The sequence below is a fragment of the Mauremys mutica genome, chromosome 4, assembly GCF_020497125.1.
Source record: "Mauremys mutica isolate MM-2020 ecotype Southern chromosome 4, ASM2049712v1, whole genome shotgun sequence".
NCBI lineage: Eukaryota > Metazoa > Chordata > Testudines > Geoemydidae > Mauremys > Mauremys mutica.
In genome coordinates this window covers 137,861,578-137,882,857 of record NC_059075.1, presented here as the reverse complement: position 1 = coordinate 137,882,857, position 21,280 = coordinate 137,861,578, and the positions used below count along the sequence as shown (strand labels likewise).

General features: G+C 46.6%; 1 protein-coding gene across 1 annotated transcript in view; it reads right to left on the bottom strand.

The window, feature by feature from the left end:
- Positions 1-14,610: 14,610 nt before the first annotated feature.
- CNTN2 (contactin 2) overlaps positions 14,611-21,280 on the bottom strand; it is a 51,684-nt gene continuing 45,014 nt past the window's right edge. Inside the window, exons 20-23 of the mRNA XM_045015424.1 lie at positions 21,059-21,245; positions 20,147-20,259; positions 19,881-20,049; positions 14,611-18,964 (exon numbers count right to left, since the gene is read on the bottom strand). Coding sequence (XP_044871359.1) covers positions 18,855-18,964; positions 19,881-20,049; positions 20,147-20,259; positions 21,059-21,245 — 579 coding nt within the window. The 3' untranslated portion in view covers positions 14,611-18,854. The remainder of the gene's footprint in view (positions 18,965-19,880; positions 20,050-20,146; positions 20,260-21,058; positions 21,246-21,280) is intronic.

Below are 21,280 nucleotides of genomic sequence, written 5' to 3'. Positions count from 1 at the left end.
ATGCACCCTACAAACTGAAGTGAGCTCCTTTTTAACTCAGGTGCCCTGAATAGCCAACCTGTCCTAATTGATTCTAGCAGTTTCTTCTTAATTGACTCCAGGTGTCCTAATTAGCCTGCCTGCCTGCCTTAGTTGGTTCCAGCAAGTTCCTGCTTATTCCGGAACTGCTCCTGTTACCTTACCCAATCTGGGACTAATACATCGCTCCCTTCTAACACTCTCCTGCTGCTCTCTGGCCTGACCCTGTCACGTATTCTCTCCCCCCCCCCCCGCCCCCCTCTGCTCAACACCACGGGGTTGGGCAACTTGGGACATCAGGCAGTGTACCCGTGACAAGCCATCTGCATTGCCATGGTGGCTTCCAGCCCGGTGTTGTATGGTGAATTGAAAAAGTTGTAGGGACAGAAACCATCTGGTCACCCTTGTGTTCCTCTCTTTATTTCGCTGCATCCACTGGAGGGGTGCATGGTCGGTCACAAGGGTAAACCGTCGTCCCAGAAGGTAATAATGTAGTGTTTCCATGGCCCATTTCACAGCTAGGCACTCTCTCTCAACCACGGCATACTTCTGCTCTCTCGGGAGGAGTTTCCTGCTGAGGTAGAGGATTGGGTGTTCTTCGTCTCCGACCATCTGCGATAGGACAGCTCCCAATCCTACTTCACAAGACTCTTAGTTGCTTTTTTCTCCTTAGTCGCTGTAGTTACTGGATCTGAATTGTGCTGGGGCTAGACATGCTAATGTCACAACAAAGGCTGTATTCATGGTATTCCTGGCCTGATTCAGATTTCCAGGCTGTCCCAGATGAATGTTTGTGGTGGTTCCTAGAAACAGCTGAACTTCTGGAGTTTATAATATTTTGCAAGTTTTTAATGCTTTGGTCTGCTGATCTGAAATTAATATGCATTAGTGATGCCTAACAACAGTGGGGTATTGTATTGCCATTTTATGGATAAGGGAAATAACTTCCCAAGGTCAGTGGTCACACAGTGTATCTATGGCAGAAGCAGGCATAGATCTCAGAGTCATGGCTCATAGTCATGTATTTTAAATACTAGACAGTGCTCCTTGAACCAAACTTCGGGATCTTTTTGAGGTTTGTGCATGACTAATGGATAGAGAAGACCATGGTAGTAAAGAAGGTAGAATCCCCTAGGAATTAGAGCTAGAAATGGTTTTCTCCCTTGCCGAATGCAAGTTGTTCCCGTCGTATTCTCCAGGGCTATGTTTAGAATATATTATGTATTCAGAAGTTCTGCCAAAGACTACAGGATTTATCTGTTGCTCTGAGAGGATAAATCTGTTTGCTCGTGCTGAATTCTGCTTTCAGTCAAAAACATCATGACCCCAGGCTTTACTGGTTACAGTTACTGAGAAAGCAGAACTGTGATCTCAGCCTGGGAATGAGGGATTTATGAGTTCTGGCTGACACCTGCTGGTTTTCTTAATAATACCTCCTTCACCTTTACAAAATCTTTTTGGAATGTAAATCTCTGACTGGGTAATGGGCCCCACCAATTAATGCCCCAGCCCATGGATCTCAGCAAACACAACACAAGAAACAATAGGAAAGGAGGTAGTGCCTTCAAAATGAGCCTGAGCTTGCATTTGTGCGCCTTCTTGGGAGGTCGTTTTAGACTTGCAGAGTCTCCTTTGACAGTGGCATCTGGGGCTGCCTGGACAGCACCTGGTGGCCTGGATTTTGGAAGCAGTTTGTATAGCAACCAACTATATTTTTTCAGGTTAGCCTGTTTTTAACAGTAGTGGCTGTGATGGGAAGAAGGAACAGCTGCTGTCTTTGTGTCCGATCACACAGACTTTGATGCTGAGCTGGATCGCTGCCCTATGAGCTAACAGACGCCCTTTTTACCATCCCTGTGGAAGTACCAACTGGAGTGAGGACAGTGAACCTACATTCATTGGAGAGGTGGTGCCTCTGGCTCTAACTGTGTACATGAATCTAGGCTTAATCTGGCCTGTAGCATTAGTATAAGGTTGCATGGTATAGTAGTTATAGCAAGGGATTCTGTTCCCGCCTTTGTTGCTGACTTTATATGTTGCCTTAGCCTCTCTCTGCCTTAGTTTCCTCATCTGTCATCTGTCATATGAGGATAAAAATACTTATCCGCCTCTGTAAAGTGGTTTGAGACCCCTACGCGAAAGGAGTGGTGTGTGCGCCGTATACCCTTCCTGAATGTCATGATGATGATGATGATGATGATGCTTTGGAACATAAAGCATAGGATGGATGGGAAGCCTTGTCTGAGTGGGTTTGTAATCCATGTTACTTACATAGCACACATGGTAAGTATGCACAGTGCTCTGCAGGCCACAGGAAAACACCCAGATCACTCCTCAAGGTGAGGGTGAGGAAAGAGAACCTTTCCTGCCCTCTCCATTACCCCGTCCCTGCCCTCTGAATCTTTCTTCTAGCATCCCTTCTCCAGTGGAAGGATGCTGGGTGCATGTGAGATCTAATAAATATAATAATAATAATAGCTATCTCTTATAGCGCATCCATTAGGAGAAGAAGGTTGTCTGTGCGGCTTGCCACTCGGTTTTGCTGGGGCAGAGATGAACTCCGAACCACACCCTTGGCTGCATCTCTTTCCTCCCCTGCCCCCCGCCCAAGACAAGACTCTTATTAATTCTTGTCAAAGTAAAGTGACCTGCCATACGATGGGCACAGCCTAACTCACCTGACTTGTGGGGCCTCTTCTCTTTGCAGCTCTAAGAAGCAGGCCAGGCCCTCAGCACAAACCACTCTCCATCCAGTGAAGGGCTGGCTGTTCTGAGGTCACTTAGACCAGGCTGCTTCGTGATTTACAGAGTCCAGGCCTCATGCAGTGTGAATAAATGCAGGGTGTGTCTATGCTGCAGTTAGACACCTATGGCTGGACCATGCCAGCTGACTTGGTCTTGTGGGGCTCAGGAATATTGGCTCTGTGATGTCCTTCCTGCTCCCCCGCCCAGTTACCTACGTCCCTCCCCTGCCCTCTCGCTTTCCTTGTGTTGCTCCAGCATTGCTTGGTGTGCTTCCTCTCTTGCCTATTTTGAGCTTTTGATTTCCTTGGTTTTGTTTAACTGTGTCTATTAGTTACTTACATGGCCCCTGTAGTGCAGCATCTGAACTTCTCACCATCTTTAGTGACTTTATCCTGACAAGACCCCTTGAGGTAGGGCCATTGTCCCCATTTTACAGATGGGAGCTGAGGCACAGAGAGGCCAAGTGACTTGGTCAAAGCCAAGGTCACACAGGGAATCTGACAGAACAGGGATGTGAATCCACATTTCCCAAGTCTGACGTTGGTGCCCTAACTACTAGACCGGAAGCTATTTGATTGTGAGTATTGGTGAATTCATTGTCGGTAAGAAGAGTACAAGCACATCCTGCTTATTCCGTGTCTTACTGCAGAGAGTGGAATCTCCATCAGAACTACCCGGAGGAGTCCCAGGAGCCCACAGAGCTTCTAAGATGCTCCTGTCTCCTGGGAGATAGGGGGAGAGCTTGGTAGCACTGACAGGCTGCTGTGATGGTTTGGGAGTCACGCCACCCAAACCAACCAAGGGAGATACAGAAAGCGTCTGTCTTGGCGTTAGCCATGTGATCGCTTAATGCACAGAGATGAGAAAAGGCCAGCAGCAAGCAAGGCACCAAGAGGCTGGCATAAATCAGCTTTTGGTGCTGCTGCAGCATCAAGAGCATTTATTTGTATCTGCCCATCAGACAGGCAGGAGAGAAATCTTATTACCTCTGTCCAGACCCCCTGAGGAGCATCACTATGTTGCTAGGCCACACAGCTGGGCACTCAGCCATATGCTCCAAGGGACTAAGTTGAGTGTAACTGGGGGATGTGGTGTGGCTGAAACAACAGTCTCACCAGTGTCTGGTTCTGGACTCGCTGCCTCAGAGCAGCCTTGACTTGCTGTCAGTTTTCTGTTGTAATTTATGTTCTTCCAGGGTGTAATATAAGTAGCACGTCAGTTTTGTCCTGACCCTTCTCCCCCATTTTTTTCACATCATACCCACTGACTTTAGGATTCTGCAGATCCTCATGAGGATCCTCAGTGCAGCACCATTTTTCTACTGTATGGTGCTCGGGCAAGTCAACCATACCAGCTATGCAATGTTAGCTGCTGTTTAGAATGTGGAGGCAGGTTTTTTACTATGATACTGAGTTTTTCTGCATGCATGCCACTGCAGCATCTGCCTGTGGATTTGCAAAACATTTTAGGATCTGGATGAAAGGAGATTAATAGATTTTAAGGCCAGAGGGGGACTATTATAATCATTTAGTGCGACCTCCTGTATAACACAGACCAGATAATTTCACCCACTGGTTCCTGCAGGAACAGAAAGGATTGCCTTCTGTGTAAATGAACATTAAAGAGCCTGATAATTTGTGGCTGAACCAGAGCACATCTTTTTAGCAAGGCATCCAGTACTGATTTAAAATCTCCAAATTATGATGAATTTTCTACGTCCCTTGGTAAACTGTTCCAATAGTCAATTACTCTCCCTGTTAATAAGTTCCCTCTTATTTCCAATTTGAATGTTCTCATTTCAACTTCCAGCTGTTGGTACACTGTAGCCAGATACATAAACATGATGTGAAATCTCCATTCAGACCCGCAACCCCAGCAGTTTCTTGCTTTGAGGGCAATGAACACGGTTCCAAACAGTCCCTTCTCCGCTCACTCATTGCCTCTGCCTTGGAATGGGATTAGGGCTTCCTCTGTGCTGATTGAATTTCCTTCTGCTGCGGAGTTGAGCTACCCACTGGTAAAGCCCCAAGCTTTCCTTGTTTTGTCAGTATGATTAATTGGCAGCCTACAGGAAAAGCATCAGTACTAGTATGGGGATCCCTGGGGCGATCAGAGCAGACGTCCTTCTGCAAAGCTCATTGAATTGTCTTACACCCCTTAGAGCTACTGGCACCCAATTCCTCTTCCACCAGAATGGCCAAGAGGCTGTCGCAGAGACAAACAGAGCAGCAAAAGCTTTTAGGGATACCCAGCCTCTGGCTAGGATTTTGATTTGATCTGTATCCCATAGAGGGGAATGCATGACTGAGATGGAAACGTTTTAAACCCCTAAGTGCCCCCATAGTTTAACAATGTAAGGAGGAGGGACTAGTACAGATTTGTAGATGCCATCGGTGCCTTCAGTGGTTTGCAAGGGAGAGTCCCTTGTGAGCCACAGCACCAGAAGGGTTAACTTATCTCTGATCACACATAGTCTTAAACATGCACGCCAGAGACAACTGTGGCATGTAGGAGTGAATGGCCAACCACCTGTGGCCTCCTAGCTTGAGAAAAAGGCACAGGGGGTTGCTGACTACTTGGGGGTTCTTGTTCCGCACTAGTTAGGAAGTGGAAAGGACTCTGTTTGCCATGCTTTAGTCCTCTTGAAAAATGTCAGATGCATTGTGCTGTGTTTGCTCCCCTTGGAAGGATCCTGTTTTGAAACAAAGCAAATGCCCTTTCCCGTCCATCAGACATGCCAGCGGATGATCACTTTCCCTTCCACAGAGAAACAAAAATAAGCAGTGGGCTAGTAAAAATACCTCCCTGAGGAACAAAAGGTGCCCCTAACAGCGGATGACACTCTGCAAATGGTGATGGATTAGCTCAGCGGGGCAGCTGCTGCTTTATCATGGGGTTGTGTTTATGTTTGCTTCACTCTGGGGTGAGGAGCAAGTGACACTAAAATTGTCAAGATCCCCACCTCCTGCTGGAGACTTTATCAGAGAGTCCTTTGACACCATGACTAAATCTGCAGCTGATGCCCGCCAAAGCACTAGATGTTGCTAATTGACTGTAGTAACTAGGGGTAGGGGTGGGCCTGAGCTGAAATGTCTGGGTACAGATCTAGAAAGTTCTGGGGTGCCCAGATTTGAGGATATGAGTTGAGCCTTGTTTCTACTGACTGGAAATCTTCAGAGTAAAACATATATGCTAGCACTGAAGGACAGTCTCTCTTGGGGGCATATTTTCAAATGTGGTGTCCAGATCCTGCACTTGGGAAGTCAGATGGGCAGGTGGGCACCCAGTTAGGCACCTTCGTTCTGAGCATCTGAAGGAGAGATTTGGGAGGGTTTCACTTAGTTGCCCTCCTTTTTAAAAAGGGTCCCTAGGGTCTTCCTTCTCCATTTTAGCAAAGGTGTATTTTTTCAGGGTTACTTTGGAAGTATCTTGCACTTTTATAGGGCCCTTGTTCCAATGATTCCTAGAATGCTTGACAGACCCTTGACCAAATTCAGACTCCATGTAAGTAACTGCTATGGAAGTCAGTGTTTATGTTTAGGCTGAATTTGGCCCTCGGTATTTATTGTCGATCTTGCTGCATCTACCTCTAAAATGCAGGTGCAAGTCTCTGCCACCAATCTTGGAGAAGAATTAGAGGAAGTGTCCCTAGATCCCAGGGTAGATAGCAGTAGACAATTACCTGAGATGGAGCTTGGCCAGAACATCAGCACAGTCTCATTACTGGACTGTTTTTTGGTGGAAAACACCAACACTATCTTTCACAAAGTTGTTTGCCAAGTGACAGTCAGTCTTTCATTTTGTGTGAGCTTAGTGCTTTCAAATACTCTTTAACTTAGGCCTGGTCTACACTAGGACTTTAATTCGAATTTAGCAGCGGTAATTCGAACTAACCACTCAACCGTCCACACCAGGAAGCCATTTAATTCGAACTAGAGGGCTCTTTAGTTCGAATTCGGTACTCTACCCCGACAGGTGGAGTAACGCTAAATTCGACATGGCTAGCTCGAATTAGGCTAGGTGTGGATGCAAATCGAACTTAGTAGCTCCGGGAGCTATCCCACAGTGCACCACTCTGTTGACGCTCTGGGCAGCAGTCGGAGCTTGGATTCTCTGACCAGCCACACAGGAAATGACCCGGGAAAATTTGAATTCATTTTCCTGTCTGGGCACTTTGAATCTGACGTCCTGGCTGGACATCGGGGCGAGCTCCGCAGCACCTGCAACGATGCAGAGCTCTCCAGCAGAGGAGTTCATGTTATCTGTGAATAGAAAGAGGGACCCAACATAGACTGACTGGGAACTCTTCGATCTGATCGGTGTGTGGGGCGAGGAGTCTGTGCTTTCGGAGCTGCGCTCCAAAACATGGAATGCGAAGACCTACGAGAAGGTCTCCAAAGCCATGAGAGACAGAGGATACAGGCGAGATGCAACGCAGCGCCGCGTGAAAATCAAGGACCCCAGACAAGGCTACCAAAAAATCAAAGCGGCAAACGGACGCTACGGAGCCTGCCACCACTGCCCCACCAGTGACCGTGGACTCTGACGATGGGACAGTGTCGACGGCCAGTTCCTCGGTGATGTTCGCGGACGGGGAAGATGAGGAAGGGTTTGTGGAGGACGAGGCAGGCGAGAGCGCTTACAACGCTGGTTTCCCCGACAGCCAGGATCTATTCATCACCGTCACGGAGATCCCCCAACAATCCTCCCCGGCCATTAACCCGGACCCTGAATCAGGGGAAGGAGCAGTCGGTAAGTGCTTTAACCATGTTAACTTTTATTCTTAATATAACAGGAATCTTAACTGTGTGAAAAGGAGGTCTGTCTAGATATGGGGATAGAACAGAAATCATCCTTGGAGATCTCCACGAAGCTCTCCTTGCGTTAATCGAAAAGCATCAGCAGGAGGTTCCTGGGGAGAGCTGCCTTATTGGGTGCTCCGTGGTAGCACAGTTTTCCGCGCAAGGCTTTCATGAGGTACTCGGGGAGCACTGCCTCCCCGAGCACGGCTGCATCGGGCCCTGGTTCGTGCTAGCTTTCACGCAGCATGCGCTCTCTATCTCCTTCAGTGACCCTCCTCAGGGTGATCTCGCTCGGAGACTCCTGCATCTAATTAGGGTAATTACTGTAATTTTACGCCTGGTCCAAAGTATTTTTAAAAAATCTACGGACAGACGGCATAGCACAGACTCAGCACGCAGCTGCGTGACGAACGTAACGGAAAGCCAAAGAATATAATGGACGCTCATGGAGGGAGGGGGGAATGAGGACGCAAGGTATCCCACAGTTCCTGCTGTCTCCGAAAAGTATTTGCATTCTTGGATGAGCTCCACATGCTTCTAGGGTCAAACACAGTGTCTACGGTGGGTCAGGGCATAGTTCGGCAATTTGCGCGCACACCCCACCCACCAACAGAAGTGAAAACAATCCTCTGTTGACTCTTTTACATGTCACCCTATCTTTACTGAATGCTGCAGATAGACGCGATGGTGCAGCACTCAACACCAACATCCTTGCTCCCCCCACGCTATGGATGGCTGATGGTACAAAAAGATGGGTATCCGTCCTCAACATCAGCCTATTGGCACATGGGGCAGTGCAAAAGGACTGGTAACCATGCGTACTAGCATCTGTGAGGTTGATCAAGGGCGCCTGGCCCTAATTTTTCATGGTAGATGGTGCAGTATGGCTGTTAACCGTCCTCATCATTGCAACAGGGGGCTGAGCTCCATCAGCCCCTACCCTTCCTGTGTAAAGAAAAGATTGAATTGCCCCTGGACTAGCAGAGGGATGATGGGCTCCTTCATCCACAGTAATTAATGTCCTGCCTGGACTATCATTGCAGCTGGAGGCTTCCTTCCACTCATTTCTCACAAACAAGTCACTGTGTCTTATTCCTGCATTCTTTATTACTTCATCACACAAGTGGTGGGACAATGGTATGGTAGCCCAGGAAGGCTGTGGGAAGGCCGGAATGAACAGGTGGTGTTGTTGCAGGAGCACCCCCTTGTGAATAGCATACAGCTCCAAATTTATGCAGGATCGGACACAGAGCAGCTGTGCTCTCTGGTTCTATGATACAGTGGTTCTCTAGTACACTTGCCCATAATCTAGGCAGGACTGATTCTATTTTTAGATACCAAAAAGGAGGGATTGACTCAGGGAGTCATTCCCAATTTTTGCTTTTGCGCCCCTGGCTGCTCGGCCAGGGGCACTTATGACAGCACCAAATGGTGCAGTGCAAAAGGACAGGTAACCATGCCCATCTTATTACCATCTTATTACCAATTTATGGTATGGTAGATGGTACAATATGGCTGGTAACCATCTCAGCTGTCATGCAAAAGCAAAAGCATGCTGCTGTGTAGCGCTGCTGGCCCGCCTCTGTCAGCGGCATCTAGTACACATACGGTGACATACACAAAAGGCAAAACAGTGTCCATGGTTGCCACGCTATGGCGTATGCCAGGGCAATTCTGGGAAAACGGGCTTGAAATGATTGTCTGCCGTTGCTATCCCGGAGGAAGTAATGACTGGCGACATTTACCCAGAATCCACCGCGAAAATGATTTGTGCCCCAGCAGGCACAGGGGTCTCAACCCAGAATTCACAGACACAGGCTAGACTCAGTTAATTGTTCGCAAAAATGTATCTTTGCAAGGAATTCACTCCCTGTTTCCCATCTCACAGCTTCCACTGTCTCCAGACCTGACACAGCATCCCCCTCGCAGAGGCTGGCAAAGATTAGGCGGCAAAAGAAAAAGACAAGGGACAAGATGTTCGAGGAACGTATGGGCTGCTACCTAGCAGAGGCGGACCAGCAGAGCCAGTGGAGGGAGACCGTCTCTCTGTGGCAGCGCTCACACAGCGAACGGGAGGAGAGGTGGCGTGAGGAAGACAAGCAGGCGACTGAAACGCTGCTTGGACTAGTGAGGGAGCAAACGGACACGCTCAGGCGCCTTGTGGATGTTCTGCAGGACCGCAGGAGGACAGAGACACCCTGCAGTGTATCTGCAACCGCACTCCCCCGCCACAAAGTCCCATACCCCCCTCCCCGAAAATAATCAGGAGGAGGGGCGGCCGGGGACGTGAATACTGTCGCTGCACCACAGCACAGTGCTCAAGTACCCAAAAGCTCTCATACCGTACATTTGCCGAAGTCCTTCACTTCCAGACTCACAGTAGTCCCAATCCCAGTCCCATCCCCTAACTGTCTACTTAATTAATAAAAATGCTTTGCTGTTAATTACTGTTTCCGTTATGTTTTTTCAAAGAAGACTGTGTTTGAATGGGGGGCGTGGGGAAGGGGGTGGTTAATTGCATAGGACAGTCACCTTTCCCAGGGTACAGACACGGGGGCAGGATCAGCAGCGGGTCACACACACGGTGCAGTCAGTAGGCACCCTGGTCGGTATGGGAGGTGTTTTCCAGGATCTGTGTGGGCGGGGGAGATGTGACTTTGCAGCGGGGGAGGGCGGTTACAGATCTTATACAGCGGTCCTTGTCCTGGACCGCTGAGTCACGCAGCTGAGGAATCTGTATCCGTCCTCCTCCACCACAAGGTCACATATCCGCCCGCACACAGAATTCCATAAAGAGGGATGGCAGGCTCCGTTGAAAGAAGCATTCCGGCACTGCGGACCGCTCTAGGAGCAGGAGCCTGTCATTCCTTGAGTTTAGAGGCGGTCTTTACATCACCGCACACCCTACCCAGCACAGTCTGCGTCCCAGTTTCAACCCTTTCACGAAAAGTCATGAATAAAGAAACCTTTGTTAAGTAATAATGGGACATGTATTTTATTTTTACACGTGTGCTGGAAGTGGGGGTAACGGGGTGAACGGGGTATGTAACCGAAGAGGAGAGTCAACAGTAACTGGGTAAAGAAACAGGGGCAGGTTCAGCTTCTCTGTAAAGAAACTGAACAGTCACAGGTCACGCTGCTCGCTGCTATTTGAAGAGTTCCTTGTTGCTGTCCCAGGCGCCTGTATAGGGCTTCATGAGCAAGTGCATTAGCGGGCAGGCTGGGTCCCCGAGGATGACTATAGGCATCTGCACATCCACAACAGTTATTTCGTGGTCCGGGAAGAAACTACCTTCCTGCAGGCGTCTGAGCAGCCCACAGTTCCTGAAAACACACGCATCATGAACCTTGCCCGCGGGGCCACCCGACGTTGATGTTTGTAAAACGTCCCCTATGGTCCCCCAGTGCTTGCAGCACCATTGAAAAGTAGCCCAATTTCTCATCAGCTGACTGTGGAAGAGGTGGACGATAAAGTGCGAGGAGGAGAAAACGGCGATGATCGCAGCGGGCTCCATGCTTGCAGTGCTGTGGCGTCCGCGCTGTCACTGACCAGAAAAGTGCACGAACAGATTGCCCGCAGGCGCTTTCAAGGAGGGAGGGAGGGAGGTTGTGATTGACGGTTCAATGACGACACTTACCCAAAACCACCCTCAACACATTTCTCCCCCTAGCAGGCATTGGGGGCTCTACCCAGCATTCCAATGGGCAGCGGGGACTGCGGGAACTGTGGGATAGCTTCCCACAGTGCACCGCTTCCAAAGTCGACGCTGGCCCCGTGAATGTGGACTCAGAAATTCGAATTAGTGTATTTAGTATGGATACACAAATTCGACTTCATAAGGTCGAATCCACAAATTCGAACTAAGTTGATTCGAAATAGTCTTGTAGCGTAGACAAGGCCTTAGCCATACAACAGATCCAGCTTGCACTGCAAGCTTTCTGATCCCAGTCTCAGCTCTCTAAACAAGCCATTCTGTAATCCTTAGCTGCGTTTAAAGCTGCATATAAATCCTTTGGACTCAAGCAGGTGTCTAAAGCCTCTGAAGATCTTTATTTGTGAACTGCGTGCTACTGTAGCCAATAAATAACTTTAATTACAGTAAATACAGTATGTTTACAATGTTACCTTTTTGTTTTCTTAAAAAAATAGTATACAACAAAATGGAGAAGAAAACTGCCCCTGTTCCTGTATAGTGAAGTCGGATTAAAGTATTCACAGCAGAGGGTTAATACAGGTGGGGGGAGCCTTGCAGGTTAAGTGCAGATGGGATCTTAAAATAATTAGCGGAGTGTGATTCGAGTGCCATCCAAATGATTCCCTGGGCAAGGTACAAAACCATCTCCCATCCAATACAAAAACACAGAGGGACTCATTCTTCTCTGTTTCATTGCTGTAAATGTGAAGTAGTTCCACTGAAGTACTCCAGATTTACACCCATGAACTGGTGTGCAGAATTTTGGCCAGATGACGTAACTGGAAGCCTAAATCTTGGTGTTGAAAATCGTATAGTATCAGTTGGAAGATTATATCCTGTTACCTAATTTAAAATATCAGCAAGTCACTGCTGTGTAACCTGTGTCACTTGAGGATATCTGAGAACTTCACACCTGTTACTGAAGCTCACAACTCCCCTGTGAGGTAGGTATTACTATAGATGAATAAAACAGACTCAGCAAAGTGACTTTTCTCATAGAGCTGGTGGCAGTGCTGTAACAGAACGCAGGAATCCTGCTGCCTAGTCTCCTGCATTAATCCCTAAATCACACACCCATGCCAATTAAATGCAAGGGATTCCTAATGAGGCAGGAAATTGGTTTGCAGCTTAATGCCTGGGTGTAAAGTCAACAAATTCATTTAAACTACTTTGAAGCCAAGTTGTTTTTCTCTCCTGGCTTTGAACATCTCTTCCTTGAACCCCACCCTTGACAGCCTGAGGCAGCCCTGTCTAATTTCACACACTCTCCTTTGTTCCTTTCCTCCCTTTTAAGGGCTCTGGCTGAGCCTGTTGTGCAGTTTCACATAGTTAGATCCTGTTTGAATATCCACCGGTGCTGCTTTGGCCTTGTCTTCACTAGGAAAAAATGGTGTGCATTTATTACCAGGTGTTAGCTAACTGCTAATAACTAATATGTGGTGAACTCGTATGTAGATGAAGCAGTTGTAGTTTTAACACATGGCAACAGGTTGTACTAAAACTAGAACGGCTTTATCCACAGTAGGCTTCTACTATGTGCTAGCTAACTCTCAGAGCCTGAAATTGGCCCTTGCCCTAGCTGAATGCAAAAAGGCCATTTTTCTCCCCCTACTCTGCTTCTACTTTCATCCACACTATTTCAGTGACATCTTGCTGCTCTTTAAACCATCCGCTTCCTTTCCCTCTCTGCCGCTTCCCTTCTTGAGATCAAGAGGGAACAAACCCCCACAAACCAACGGAAAGAAACTGCAGGGGAGAAAATACTCATTGATTTAAAAATTCATAGATAAGATGTAGCAGTCACAACGTATTGTGTTTTCAATCTGCAAAATACTTTGCAAATGTACACTAATGAATCACCTGTGTTGCAGGTAAGTTTTTTAATTATCCCACAACTGACGCACAGAGAGGTGAAGTGACTTGCTCAGCACTACAGATGGACGCAATGTTGGAACAAGGATTAGACCTTGGGAGTTCCTCGTTCCAAGTCCTCTGCTCTGGCCACTGGATCACACATTTCTATTTGTGTGTACAGTACAGTCTTACATATACTTAAGATATTACAAAGTTGTTTAAAAACCATGCTGAAGAATAATACTTAATAATTAATATAGCGCTTTACATTTTCAAAGCACTGTGTGGACCTTAATGAATTAAAATTGAGGACAATTGATTTTCAGGGGGACTTAAGTGCATTTATAATTTTTACCCACTGTATTTTAGATATTAGAATGTATTCCCTCTATTTAGAATCTAGAGCCACGCTCACGAAAGCTGGTCAGTTTGTAACATTTGAAATCCAGTTCAAATAATTTGTCACGTTGCATAAAATGTGCCTGTGATACAGTTTAACAAAAATGTATGGAAAAATGCATTAACCCCCACGGAAAATGCTAGGAGTTGCTACTATTTTAAATCCATTGGTATCTCCAAGCTATAAATTCTCATTCTCTAGACCCTGTCACACACGGATACTTTGTCTCTGACCAGGAGTATCAAGTCTCTTATTTTCCTAAGGCCAAAAAATTCACTAAAATTGGCACTGCTGCAGATACAGACAGGGGGGTTTGCAAGCACTTATTTGGGACCATGTCTAGATACAAGTGCCATTTAAATAAGTCTCCATTAGAACAGGACAAAGATGCTGAACCTCAGTTTAACTCCCTTGGAGTAACTAGCTTAACGCTGTTCACTAGTGAGAGCACCCCTCAGCCTACATTCACAGAAAACACATTCACATCCTATACAGATACCTACTGTCAGATGCTTTAGTTTAGCTGCTCTAAACTAGCCAGGGGGATGCAGACATCTCAGCCCTCTTGGTGCCCTTGGAAAATAGGCCGCTTTCCTCGTCCCCGGCGGTGCAACAGCCAGTTTAAATGCAATGGAAATAGCTCACAGGCCAGTCCTGCAAGATGCTGAGAGCCCTCAGCATCGGCCTCTTGAGACATGGGAGCCTAGAACTCCTGAATTCTAATCTCAGGTCATCATTGACTCTCTTGGCTGGTCATTTAACCCCTCTGCCCCAGTCTCCATCTGTAAAGTAGGATTAATATTTATGTACTCCAGCAGCACTGGTGCAAGGATTGTTAGTTCACATTGTGCAGTGCTTTGAAGCTACATAATGCCACGTTTGTGCTAAGTATTACTGTTGTTACTGTGGCTATAAATAATTCTGTGGTATTTCCACCTGGCCAGGTGGATGATCAAGCATCAGGACTGATCCAGCTCCAAATCTCTAAGCTTTCAAGCAAGGTTTTATTCCTAAATTCCCCTTTACCCCAGCTCCACTGGGACAAAGGATGAAGGCCCAGCAAAACCGTGATACAAGATAACAAAAGTGAGGCATTATTAACAACACACAATAATTTGCAAAACAAAAGCAAAAGAAACACATCATTAAAATAGGTTCAGATTTTTAAACAAAATGTACAAAAATATAGATATAATAATTTATATTTAGACAACAGCTGTCATTCATAAACACTGTAACAATCCACTAGGGGGAACCAGAAGGTAATTCGTTGCTAAATAGATTATGGTGCAGAAATTCAAGCTGCATAATTAAACCGAGGCAGCGATGAGCAGGGATCCTATGAGGCTATGGCCTTGTTTTCACTGCTAGAAAAGGTACATTGATAACCATGGGATAACTGGTACGCATGAGCTATTCCAATGTAAAAACACTTTAGTTTTACCGTATGGCGAGTAGTCCTGTACCCCTTTCAGGGGCTGACCTCTCATGTTTACCTCATGGTAATTCTAAATGCCTTGTCTCCACTGTGTTTTTACCTTGGGATACCTCAGGAGTGTTAGTCATCCCAAGATAAAAAAATATACGTTTTTAGTGATGGCAAGGCCTAAGATCAGCTCCCTCTACTCTGTGTACAGGGGCGGCTCCAGGCCCCAGCATGCCAAGCGCGTGCTTGGGGCGGCATGCCACAGGGGGTGCTCTGCCGGTCACCGGGAGGGCGGCAGGCAGGCAGCCTTCGGCGACATGCCTGCGGAGGGTCTGCTGATCCCGCGGCTCACCAGCGGACCCCCCACAGGCACTCCTGCGAGAGGTCCACCGGAGCCGCGGGACCGGCGACCAGCAGAGCGCCCCCCTGCGGCATGCCGCCGTGCTTAGGGCGGCGAAATGTCTAGAGCTGCCCCTGTCTGTGTATGTCATTTCTCCTATATTACTGGTATGACTCACTGCCCTTCACTTGGTTTCTCTCAGTGATTGTATTTGTAGGGGAAACCAAGAGAGGGGAAGTTATCCGTCTCTTGTCTGGTCTCTCATTCTAACTGTTTAGCAATTTTCCATGCCATTGGATTTTTCCTCTCTCCTCCACCTCTCCATATTTTTCTCTCATTTGCCAAATATATTAACACCCATTCTTCATCTCGGTGCATGGCTTCTCATGTAGGGATTCTGCTGGTGTACTTCCCCTCTTGCCAGAAAGCATGTTGTAATGGTGTGTAGGACAGATGCTATGCAATTGTATTGGGATCTCCCTAGTATATGCTGCCGGGAATAACTCCTTTACATGGGCAGGGATTTACGTACCTAAGCTCCTAAATGCGCAGTAAGACCCAGGACACACAATAGCTTTAAAAATGATTAGCTAGTGCAAGCCATCCCTGACCCCTCTATGACACTGAGGGCGACTGTGGTGTTTAGTCACAGCCCACATCACCCCATGGGGAGCACTGGAAACAGAATATCTCCTGGAGCCCCCTAATTGCGCTTTGTAGATCAATTTAAGGGCTGCGGCATACTCCCCAGTTGGCCCACCGGCTGTACTACTTTCCATCCCTTCTGGTCCCTGGAGGAATGATAGCAATAGCAGCGCTTGTGTTCCTTCTAGCTTAAGGGTTGCAATTCTGGCCAAACCTTACACAGACTGTGTAAGGAAGGGTGGGGGCTATTTGGTCCCTCCTCTCCTTACCAGCCCCCTTCCATCCTCACTGCACAATCCTGTGAAGGCCAGACAGAATGTAGACCCTAGTCTCTGGGCACCATCTGCATAGTTTATGAACCAGCAAGGATGGGGGGAGGAAATCCAGTTAGCAATCTTCAGGAGAAAATCAGTTTTGCTACAAATCCAGAAGGAAATGACCTGGAGTCTTAAAGCCTTCCCCAGGCCCCTAAGTTTTCACAATCATTCTGTGAAACATTCTTTAGCAGTGGTTTGATCCTGAGAGTCCAAGGAAAGTGTGGATACTCAGAATTGGGCTCTAGATGCTGGATATTAATTTCACTTCCCCAGTCTATACAAAATATGCTGCCCTTAAAGACATGAGCCCAACCCTTCAGTCCTTACTCATGGACAAAATTCCTTTGTCTGAACAACAGCTGTGGATACAGATCCAATGGGCTGGATTGGGACTCAGCTACTGCAAATTAGAAGATGACCTTTGGAGTCCATGGAGCTATGCCAGTTTACACGAGCTCAGGCTCTGGCCCCATATATTTGTGGAAATTTACTTCACTTCAGATCCACACTAAAAACTCCCCTTAACTTCAGTGGCAGATCTGGATACACCAATAGTGGCAGGGTCAGGCTTAGATTTTAATGGGGAGATGTTCAAAGGCACTGAAGTCTGTTGGGCTCCTAATTCCCATTGTGCCTTTGAACATCTGCCCTTAAACCAGATGTGTCTTCTGATCTTAATACTTGGGGTATTGACCTGTATAAACCCTTATGCATTGAGAGGACAGTACGTGGTATACTCTACCATCTTATAAGTCAAGTATAGTATTTTCTCACCATAGATAATGACTTTCGAGTCTCATGGGAAACTTGCAGTGCTAGTGCCTCTCAGAGGCATTTTATGAAGATACGTAGCCTTCTGAGAAGCAGTAGGCTCAATGATGCTGGTAGCTGGGATGCCAGAGTCCCTTTACAGCATGTAGCTGGGATTCGAATACCCTTATACCATTGGTAGTAGCTATTCCGAAACCTCTTACATTCTTGTAAAGTTTTAACAGAATTTTGTCTAGTAAGTTTTGTGAAGAATTTAGCAGGCAAGAGGAAGGAATTGCTTCTAATGCTGATACGGTGCTATTACTCCCTCCAGAGAGATCCCAGCACTGAAATCTGCAGGCCCATCATGGATCAGTTCCGTACAGTTATTGCAGGAGGGCATGCGTGGATGGCAGAGGGTCATAACAAGATTCCTCAACTAGCCTCACTGGTTCATTCTCAGCAAAACTGGAGAGGACAAGGAACTGGGTTCCTAGCACAGAAACTGTATTTCAGTCCTCCTCCTTCCCATTGCATGGTGTGGCAAATGTAATCTCCTGGTTAGGTAATTATAGAATAAGGTTGGTCAGGTAAGCAATACCATCAGTTATGAAGAAAGAAGATATGGGCAAGTACCCCCGAAGACAGCCTGGGAAACACCAGAGAGCGCAGCGAATCAGGTTATGGATTACTCTGAACATGCAATCTTTTCACCGTCAAACTTCTGGCATTACAAATTTGCAAAGCAACAAACTTTTCTCAGCCAGACTGGTTGCTGAAACAGCTGAGCATCCCATCACATGAGCATCCCATCCCTCCGTTAGCTGGCTGTGTGCATCCTGCATGTGAAAAGCCAGACTCACTCACTGGTTAGACCTTGATCTCACAACTGTGGGGCAGGGCTAATATTCGGCTAGATGGGAATCATGCCCCCTTTAAGACCCCACTCTGTGAGCTGAAGATGAATTCCTCTGAAATCGCTTTAATAGGCTGGATCTATCTCCCCAAATTTGAGATTCGAGAAAAGTGTGTGTTAAAACAAACAAACACCCAAAGGGAAAACAACAACAACAAAACAATCCCAGGATGTGGGTAATACTGAAGGTTGCACCTCTTATCATAACAGCCAGGGTGACCTGTTGTACAGGATTGCAAGTCAGCCCCAGCATTGCTAGTAAGAGGCAATTAAAACAATTTCCACTTCACCTATGATCTATTATCTCTTTCTTTTTTACTACCTAAGTACTAAGCTCTTCCCTCTCCTTCAGGATAGGGCAGGGCACAGAGATTCCTTTCTCTTGAGGCTTTTTCTCCTTGAGATGGTTGCTGCAAAATAGCTGATTTGGCTCAGCATCTGGGAAAAGCTCTTCCAATAATATTCTCCGTTATCTTTGAACACCAGAGCTGTCAGTTCAGAGGTGGCTGTGGGGATGATATGGAGCATGCTGATATCATTGAAATCCTTCCCCTCAAAAGCTAATGTACATATTAAAAAAAAAAAGTCTAGTTTAGCAGTCTGGTTATTTTCGTACATGGCTTCGTAAGGCAATAAACCTACTGGATAAAGTACATAAAACAGCTGGCTCCCAGAATTCACACAGAATTCTTCCTCTTTGTGTTTTGTTTTTTCTTTTAAAAAAATCTTGGATTGGTTAAAGACCCAGGTCTTGTATGAAATGTTCTATTTTCTAAAAAAATGGGTGTTTCTTTTGTTTGTTCCCCCCTTACGTTGATTTTGACAAACCCCCTTTTTGTAGCGCTCTTGTGGCACAAACTTGTAGTTGCAATGGCCAAATGTCGAATAGTTCCACGCAGGCTTAGGAGAAATTGTGTCCAGTGATCCTCAATTGGATTGGCCAGCATCAGAGCTCCAAGTAGCCAATCAGAGCCAACATTACTAGAGAGTTAGTCATAATAATGACAGTATGCGGTGCTGGATTGGCTGCAGAATTTTCCACCATCATACTTGTGCCTGAAAGAGAGAAAAATAAGAAACAACCATGATGAATGATTCCCTTGTACTGGTACCACCTGTTTTCTTTTTTTCCCCAAGGATCCAGTGAGGATTTGGTGAAATGTTACTTCTTGGAATGCTGGATGCTGCTGCTTTATCTATTGTTAATGCATTTTCAAGGAATAAAATTTTGTTTACAAAGAGAATAGAATAATATTTACTATGGGCTAAATCCTGAAGGACTCAAGCGAAACATTGAGCTTAATGGGAAACTCGCCTGTAGCTTGTCAGAGCTAAGGATGAAACCCTTGCCCCTTTGAAAGCCATGGGAGCTTTGCCATTGATATCAGAGGAGTCAGGTTTTCACTGTAAATGAATATAAATTGAGTACAGACTTCAAGGAGTTTGGCCCACAATGAATAACACCAGCTTCAGAGTAGACTAGAGGGAGGGCATAATAGTGGTCTGTCTGTATGTGACGAATGCAAACAGAGAGGCGGGCGAGAATAACCCAGCAGCCACAGCCGAGCGCTGGAAAACGGTACTTGCAGAAAGTGCCGTTAACTAAAGCGCATGTGTAAAAATAGGTCAGGTTACAGACCAGGGCTAGAGCTGCCCCTGCTTTCCCGCCCCATGTGCTCGATGGAAGAAGTGGGATCTGGAACCAGTGTTCATTCTGTTCTATGGGCCAGAGTTGGGACAAAGACACAGACTGAGGCCTGGTACAAAATAGGGCAGCGAAAGGAATGATACAGGCTTAGCTCCTTTAAATTAACATACCACCTCGGATTTACCATTGTTTCCAAGGGTCAGTAAAATGTTATGGCATAATGGCCATTTGGTGTATGACCAAGGTAAATGAGTATCCACCTGTGGGATATGTGCAAGGGAATGAGGCAGGGAAGGGAGAAAGAGAAGAGCAGAGCAGACACACCGCCATTTCTGAGGATGTGAACCTCTGCTGGGACTCCGTCTCCTCCTGGCCCCGTTGCCCTAATCTGCACCAGAGCGTGAGTGGAGTCTTCAGGCACTGGGATCTCAATCCGGTTCTTGCTGGCCAGGTACAGTGTGGGAGTGGAGTGCGAGTCCTGCCGGTAGAGCATCTGTTGGAAGATATGTTTGAGTTTAGTGTCATGGGGTCTTTCCTTGTTTTCTTCAGCACAGCATGAAAGAGGAGAACTTGCTATGTGCTGCCTGTACCTTGTACCCAGTAACAGTGGACTCGTTCGCCTTTGCAACCACAGGGTCCCACTTGACGCTGACACTGGAGCCGGAAAATGTCCAGGAGATGTTACCAGGTGGCCTCTTTGGGGCTAGGAGATAAAAGATGATTGAGAGTTCAGTGAGGATGAGAAACAGAAGAAAGCAAAAGGAGGATGCTCTACCCAAGACCAAGGGCTATCAGGTCACCTTCTGAGACCCACTGGCCAACCTGGAGGGTAGGTAGCACCAACATTGCTAGGAATAGCAGGAGAGCATTTCAGCTAGAGTCATCTGAATAAAAAACAACCCGATATAACTGGCAACAAATCATGTTTTCCCTTTGCTGGATTTGAAATGTTTCTTTCTGATTGACTCCCAGCAAAGAGCTGGGAACAGTTCTCAGCCTGAAAGCATTCTTGCTCATTTGTCAAACTGTTTCTAGACCTTGTGTGTTGTGAGCTTTCACACCTTACGTTCACCTCAGTCTGATTATCATTAGCTGTTTGGTTTATTTAATTGGCAACGTATTAGTAGCTGATGTCTCAAAAGCTGGCAGAGTAGGTGAGTAATAATTAATTCTAGAGGTTAGGGATTCCTGGGCTGTCCTAAGGTATAAAGCACTGGTGCCTAGCTTCAGCAGTAGCTCTCCGGATAATAGCTACTAAATTCATGCTAGAATTCAAGTAGAGAGAAAATCAATAGCAATGGTTATTCAAATGATATGATTTGGGGACCAACATCTCAAAATCTTTGAGCCAAAAACAAATGCTTTATACCAGTGGAAAGCTCAGATTGACACATTTTTGTCTGAGCAGATTCTAAACTATCAAACCTTAGAATTCAACCCTGGTCTTTTGCCACTGATCCAACAGGGACAGAATACAGCCATTGTGCTTGGCGCTCACTCACGTGGCTTTGTTGTTGTGATGTTGGTAGAGGGACTGGCTGGCCCCGTTCCAGCCCGGTTGTAAGCTCTGACTGTCACGTGGTACTTTGTGTTGGGGTTCAGGCCTGTCACGTGAGCTGAGGTGACAAGACCTGCTGTCCTCACTCTGTCTGCTGCTGCCTCTTTATCGCCATCCTTCCAGTACCGGATCTAAACAGACGAGTACACGGAGGTCTTAGCACCTA